At 66.4% G+C, this 7228-nt stretch overlaps 2 protein-coding genes across 3 annotated transcripts in view; both read left to right on the forward strand.

Annotated features, from left to right (window-relative positions):
• The first annotated feature begins 2746 nt into the window (after window positions 1–2746).
• LOC112972518 (hepatocyte nuclear factor 6-like) lies at window positions 2747–5434 on the forward strand. Its single transcript, XM_026079131.1, has 2 exons — window positions 2747–3548; window positions 5085–5434. Exons 1-2 carry the CDS (start codon window positions 2747–2749, stop codon window positions 5432–5434), a joined length of 1152 nt encoding a protein of 383 aa, XP_025934916.1.
• Window positions 5435–6820: 1386 nt separating this feature from the next.
• The window catches only part of ENSA (endosulfine alpha), a 10221-nt gene continuing 9813 nt past the window's right edge, over window positions 6821–7228 (forward strand). For both annotated transcript variants that reach the window (XM_026079148.1, XM_026079146.1), the window contains exon 1: window positions 6821–7016. In XM_026079148.1, coding sequence (XP_025934933.1) covers window positions 6960–7016 — 57 coding nt within the window. In that variant the 5' untranslated portion in view covers window positions 6821–6959. The remainder of the gene's footprint in view (window positions 7017–7228) is intronic.

The following is a 7228-nucleotide window of genomic DNA, read 5'->3' on the forward strand; positions in this document are numbered from 1 at the left end:
CCCCAAAACCCCATCGCAGCCGTGTTTTCCCACGCCGCCTCCGTCGGACCCCCGAGGCCGATCGATAGCCCCCATCGAGCCGGGTAGCTGCGTGTCACCGCGGACGCACGGATGCACGGACGCACGGCGGCCTTGGATGGACGCGGTGGCTCCCGGCGCCGTTTGTATCGTCCTCCGCGTCTTTGCTTTCTCCTGGTTCCCAGGGTTTTAAGGCCACGGCTCTGTGTGTGTCCGTCTGTCCATCCGCGTGCGTGTGCATCCGTGCGTGTGTATGAGCATCTGCCCATCCGTGTGCATCCACCTGTGTGTGTGTGCGCAGCCGTGTGTCCGTGTGCGTCTGTCCGTTTGTCCGTCCCCGTGCGTGGGTGCACCCGCGCGTCTATGCGTGGGCGCGCACGCATCCGTCCCTCCACCCGTGTGCGCGGGCATGCGTCTGTCCGTCCGTCCATGCGCAGGCATGTGCGCCCGCCCGTCCCGCCGTGCTTGGGCGCATCCCTGCATGCGTGTGCATCCGCGTTCGGCTGCATCCGGGTGCGTGTCCGTCCGTGCGCGTGCGCATCCGGCACGGCCAGGGCACGAAGGGGGTTGGGGGCTCCCGTCCCCACCGCCYGGCGCCCGAAGGGTTAACGCAGCTCTCCTCCAGCCGGAGTTGCCACCGGGAATCCATCAAGGACCTGCAAGAGCGAGGGGGAAAAAAACAGATCGGGAAGGGCACGTGGCCGCGGCCCATTTATTCCCTGCTCCATCGATCGCCGGCGCTGGAGACGCCGGGGCAGAGGCAGTTGCTTGGAGACGGCGGCAGCGAGGCCGAAGGCTCGAGGCTGGACCGGCTGCGGGCACCGGCCCCGGGGGGGGGGGGCGTTTCGGCTCCGTTTGGGGCTCCGCAATGCCGTGCACATCCGTGCGAGGCCGTGCGTGTCCGTGCGAGGCTGTGCAAGGCCCGGAGACACCGTGAACTCCCCGGCGAAGGGCGGCCGAGCAAACCCGTTGGCGAGCGCCCTGGCAGTGCTTGGCTCCCTTTCGGGGCTCATCGGATCGGCGTGTCCGGTCGGCCGGCAGCGCTGAGCCGTTAGCATTAGGCGCCGGTGCGGGAAGCAGAAGTGTGGCTGTTCTGGCTGCCGGTTGTGCCCGGGGGGTGGGGGGCAGTCGCGGCTGGGCTGCACCGGGGCCCGGCGTTTCTGTGTCCGCTTGTAGCTGGGTGACTGTCTGGTTGTGCTTTGGGTGTATCTTGGACCGACTGTGTCTGGCTGTTTCCAGCTGTATCTGTGTGACTGTGTCTGACTGTGCCCCTGGGTGTATCTAGGACCGACTGTGGCTGTATCTGTGTGACTCTGTGCTCCTGGGTGTATCTAGGACTGACTGGGTCTGCCTGACTGGGTCTGGCTGTGTCCATCTGTATCTGTGTGGCTGTGTCTGACTGTGCCCATATTTCAAACTGATTGTGTCTGTGTGTCTGACTGTGTCCAGTTGTGCCTGTTTGTGTCCGACTGTGCCTGTGTATCTGGTTGTATCCGTGCAACTGTGTCCCTGCATGCATCTAGGGCCAATTGTCTGTCTGTCTGTATGCGTCTGACTGTATCTGCATGACTGTGTCCGACCGTGTCTCTACGTGTATCTAGGACCAACTGTGTCTGTGTGTCTGGCTGTGTGCCGTTCTGCCTGTATGTGTCCGACTGTACCTGTGAAATCACGTCTGTGTCCCTTTGACCGACTGTGTCTATGCCGGGGGGTCCTTCCCCCCCCCCTTTTCTGGGATGATGTGAGGTGACGTGGTGGCGCCTGGGATGGGGGGTCCTGGGCACTTTGGGGGTCTCTGGGCACTTTGGGGGGGTCCTGGAGACCTCGGAGGGTCCCTGAGCACTTTGGGGGTCCCCGAGCACCTCGGGGGGGTCCCTGGGTACCTCGGGGGGGCCCTTGGGACCCGGAAGCCTTTCGGCAGCCTTTGCAATTCGCAGGTTTTTTCCTCTTTTTTTTTAACCAAATCCGGGCCGATCGCCCCCAAAGGCGCAGGGAGAGGCCGGCACGGGCAGGGGGGGGGCTCCGGGGGGCGGGGGGCGCGTTTCGCCTGCGGCCGCTTTAACGCGGGGACGCGGTGGCGCGTCGCGACCCCCGGCGAGCTCCGACCCGAGCCCCGGTACCGCCCGGAGCCCCGGTACCGACCCCCGGTTCTGGCTGCCCCCCCGGAGCCCGGGCAGGGACGGGGCTCCCGGGGCAGCCGCAGCCGGGACCTGCGGAAAGGCTCCGAGCACCGGGCACCGGGCACGGGGGTGCGAGTCCCCTTGCACCGAGCACCGGACACCTTCGCACCGGGCGCGGGGCTCCAGGCACCTCGCCCCGGTCCCCGTGCCCCGAGCTCCGGCCCTTTTGCCGCAGCCCCGTGCCCGGCGCTCCCGGTGCCCCGGAGCGTCCCCCGGTGCCGGTGCCGGTGCCGGTGCCGGTGCCGAGGGGGTTAAGGCCGCCCGGGCGCCGCCGGTCCCTCCGGCGGGTCTCGGAGCGGGGACGGAGCAGAGGCGAGCGGAGCCCCGAGGGGGGGGGGCGGCGGGGACCCCCCCGATACCGACAGCGGCACCGGGGGGTGCTCAGCGCCCCGGGGTCCCTCCCCGATGCGGCGGCGGCGGCGGCGGCCGGTGGCCCGGCCCCGCTCGGGAAGCCGCCGAGATTAATGAGTTTGCGAAGCAGATAAAGAGAAGATGCTCTTAAGCCCCGAGCCGTGAACGTCCGGCTGCCGTCGGAGCCCGCGGGCGACATGGCCGGCCACGACCCCGAGCTGCTGCCCGGCCCCGCCGCAGCCCTGCCGCGACCCTCGCTCGTGGCCTCGGTGCTGGACGCCCCCGAATACCCCGGGGCCGAGGCGCCCTTAGCGCCGGCGCTGCCTTTCGGGGGCGATTCGCCGCCGGGCGCCGGAGGCAGCTACACCACGCTGACGCCGCTGCAACCGCTGCCGGATAAGTATCCGGGCCAGTTGCACCACCATCCTCATCCTCATCCTCCTCCTCCTCCTCACCACCAGTGCGTGCCCATGGGCAACGTGCTGGGCGGCTTCGCCCTGCTGCGGGAAGAGCGGGCGCCGGCGGCGTTTTACAGCCCCTACGGCAAGGATTTGGGCATGGGGCAGAGCCTGGCGCCGCTGGCCGGCCCCGGCTTGCCCGCCGCGCACCCCGCTTATGGTGACAAACCCGGCGGCTCCTTCGAGCCTCCCGCCTTCGGGTGCCCGGAGCAGCGTTTCGCCCGCGCCGGTTCGCCCGGAGCCCTGCCGCAACCTTACGGGAGCCACCGCGGTGCCGAAGCGCCGGCGCCCGCCGGGCCGCTGGAGGAGATCGACACCAAGGAGGTGGCGCGGCGCGTCGTCGGCGAGCTCAAGCGCTACAGCATCCCGCAGGCCATCTTCGCCGAGCGCGTGCTGTGCCGCTCGCAGGGGACCCTCTCCGACCTGCTCAGGAACCCCAAGCCCTGGAGCAAGCTCAAGTCCGGCCGCGAGACCTTCAAGCGCATGTGGCGCTGGCTGCAGGAGCCCGAATTTCAGCGCATGGCGGCTCTGAGGTTGGAAGGTAAATTATTTTATTTCCTTTTATTTTATTTTATTTTATTTTATTTTATTTTATTTTATTCGGGGTTTTTTCCCCTGGACGGGATGGGCACCTGCAGTCTCCTTTTGCAAAGCGGTGGGTTTGCATAGCATGGGAAAATCGCTCTTGGAGTCGCCCCGTGGGAACCGGCAACATCCCGGCCGTCCTCCGGTCCCTGCTCCGGGTGGTCGCACCGGGGCAGCCTGCACCCCCGGCGGCAGCAGCGGGGTGGGATACGGGGCCGTGGGTGGCCTCCCCTCACCTGCCGGTGCCTCCAAAGCCTGTCCCGGCTGCGTCCCGGCTCACACCTGGCCTCTCCTTCTCACCTCCTGCCATCTCATCCCTTCTTCCCTTCCTTGCAACCCTCTTCCCTTCCTTGCATCCCTTCCCTGAATCCCTTCCCTGAATCCCTTCTTGTTCCTCACATCCCTTCCTTGCATCCCTTCCTCCCTTCCTTGCATCCCTTCTTCCCTTTCTCATATCCTTTCCTCACATCTCTTCTTCCCTTCCTTGTATCCCTCTTCCCTTCTTGCAGCCCTTCTTCCCTTCCTTGCATCCCTTCTTCCCTTTCTCATATCCTTTCCTCACATCTCTTCCCTTCCTTGCATCCCTCTTCCTTTCCTTGCATCCCTTCCTCTCATCACTTCCTTGCACCCCTTCTTTGCATCCCTCTTCCCTTCTTCGCATCCCTTCTTCCCTTCCTTGCATCCCTTCCCTGAATCCCTTCTTCTGTTCCGCACATCCCTTCCTTGCATCTGCCCTTCCTTGCATCCCTTCTTCCCTTCTTGTATCCCTCTTCCCTTCTTGCATCCCTTCTTCCCTTCCCTACATCCCTTCCTCGCATCCCTCTTCCCTTCTTCGCATCCCTTCCTTGCATCCCTCTTCCCTTCTTTGCATCTCTTCTTCCCTTCCTTGCATCCTTCTTCCCTTCCTTGCATCCCTTCCCTGAATCCCTTCTTTCGTTCCTCACATCCCTTCCTTGCATCTCCCCTTCCTTGCATCCCTTCTTCCCTTCTTGCATCCCTTCTTCCCTTTCTCACATCCCTCTTCCTTTCCTTGCATCCCTTCTTCCCTTCCTTGCATCCCTTCCTCTCATCGCTTCCTCGCATCCCTTCTTTGCATCCCTTCCTCGCATCCTTCTTCCCTTCTTTGCATCCCTTCTTCCCTTCGCTACATCCCTTCCTCGCATCCCTCTTCCCTTCTCCGCATCCCTTCTTCTCTTCCTCGCATCCCTTCCCTGAATCCCTTCTGTTCCTCGCATCCCTTCCTCTCCTCCCCGCCTCCCCCGGCACAGCTTGTGGAGCCGCCCCCGGCCCCGCTTCGCCCCGAGCCCCCGCAGCCGCGCCAGCGCCGGAGGAGGAGGAGGAGGGGGAGGAAGAAGAGGAGGGGGAGGAAGAAGAGGAGGAGGAAGAGGAAGAGGGGGAGGAAGAGGAGGAGGAGGAGGAGRGGGAGGAAGAGGAGRAGGAAGAGGGGGAGGAAGGCCTGGCCGCCGCTACCCGCGCCCCTCTCGCCCCGCAGCCTGCAAGCGCAAAGAGCAGGAGCAGGGCAGGGGCGAGCGCGGCGGCACCGGCAGCACCGGCAGCACCGGCAGCGGCACCGGCAGCGGCACCGGCAGCGGCACCGGCGGCAGCGCGGGGCCCAGGCGGCAGCGGCTGGTCTTCACGGAGCTGCAGCGGCGCACGCTGCGCGCCGTCTTCCGCGCGAACCGGCGCCCCTCCAAGGAGCTGCAGCTCGCCATCGCCCGCCAGCTCGGCCTGCGCCTCGCCACCGTCGGCAACTTCTTCATGAACGCCCGCCGCCGCAGCCTCGACAAGTGGCTCGACGACGGCCGCCCGCCGCCGCCCGCTGCCGCCTGCAGCCGGGCCTGAGCCCCTTCCTCTCCGCTTTGGGGGTTGGTTGTTTTTGGGGGGGGGGGGGATTCGTCTGCCGACAGTGGAAAACGTCTACCTCACTTTGGCTCTTGCACCGACGATACCAAAGAGTTCGGGGGTTCCCCTCCCTCCCTCCCTACCCCCCCCTCCCCCAGCATCGCCTTCATCCCGCCGCGTGGCCATCAGTAGGCTCCAGAGTGAACGGGCACCAAGCGCCAGGCAGAGGGATGCAGCCCCATCCACCTCGTCCACGGGGGCCAGGACGCAGCGGGGGGGGGTTTTACCCGGCCCCGGGGGACCCCTGATGCCCCCCCCCCCCGGCGGTGCCGAAACGCGAGGCTGGGTCCGGCAGGGCGCCCGGCCGGGGAGGCCGCGCATCGCTGTGTGTTCGCGTGACTGTGTCCTCTTCGTTAGCTGTGCTAATTAACCAAAGTCTTTCTTGCCTGTAAACGGCCGCGTTTGATACCAAAGGCTCTCAGATACCTCATGCCGTGCCTGTTCGTGGTGACGTCACGCCAAAATAAATGTTCTTTATCGAACCCCCTCCCTCTGCGGCCTCTGGCATTTGCCCGGCAACGTGGCCACTGGGAAGGAGCGGGGAGCAAGGCGGGGGGCCAGGTCAGCCCCGGGAGCGGGGGGGGTTTTAGGTTGCTGCTCTGCCCCCGTGGAGCATCGGCGCCGGCAGCGAGGGCGCTGCAGGTAGCCTCTCAGCCTGGTCTGCGCAAAGGGCCATCAGTAGGCTCCAGGGTGAACAGGCTCAGGGTGCCAGTGGGGTGATGCATGTAGGAACAGCAGGGCCGACGTCAAGGGCTCTGCGGGGCCGCTTGAGCCTGCAGGCAGCTCGGGGCAGCCGCTCAGCCCAGGCTGTGCGAAGGGCCATCAGTAGGCTCCAGGGTGAATGGGCTCAGGGCGCCAGTGGGGTGACGCGGGTAGGAGAAGCACTGGGGGTATGGGGGAAGCACTTGGGTCATGGGGGGCACTGGGGGGGAAGTGGGAGCACTGGGGGGGCACTGGGGGGGCACTGGGAGCACTGGGGGGACCTGGGGGGTGCTGGGGCCGCGGCCCCTCCCCTGCCCGGCAGGGGGCGCCCCCGCCCCCGCACCCGGCTCCCCCAGCCGCAGCCGCGGCACCGCCCCCCTCACGCTACCCCGCGCCCATTGGGTCTCCGGGCCCACTCCTGCTCTCTATTGGCGGTCCTTGCTGTCAATCAAACTCGGGACTCACCCTCTCTGCCCCCCGCGTTCCCATCTCACTTCCCATTGGCCCGTTGCCGCGCCAGCCGGGGCGCCCCTTCGCCCCGCCCCTCTCCCCGCCTCCCACGGGCTCTGGTTGGCCGGATATGATGTCATCCCAGCCTCCTCCCTGCTCCCATTGGGCAGCGCGTCTGTTCGTCAGCGAGCAGACACGTTAGGGGGGCGGCGGCGGCCATTTTGGCTCCACAGTGAAAGTGACAGGCGGTGCGGAGAGAGCGAGGAGCGGCGTGCAGGGCCCGCTCGCCGCCGTGACAGCCGCCCCCGCCGCCATGGCGGACCAGCTCGGTACCGGCGCCCGCGCCGAGGAGACCGGCGAGGAGAAACAGGTGAGGCACCGCGCCTGGGCGGGACCTGCCCGCGCTCTCATTGGCCCCGAACCTCGTCACTCCGGACCGAAGCGTGCGCTGATTGGTCAGTGGGATCGTCGTTCCGATGAATACTGCTCTCTCATTGGCTTTGGGCCTGGTGTGGGCTGGACTTCCGGGAGGGCTTGTTGGTAGGGTAGATAGGGCTCGATTGCAGCGTGAGTGGGGGGGTT

This window comes from Apteryx rowi, unplaced genomic scaffold (assembly GCF_003343035.1).
Source record: "Apteryx rowi isolate R43461 unplaced genomic scaffold, aptRow1 scaffold_492, whole genome shotgun sequence".
In the NCBI taxonomy this organism is placed as follows: Eukaryota; Metazoa; Chordata; class Aves; order Apterygiformes; family Apterygidae; genus Apteryx; species Apteryx rowi.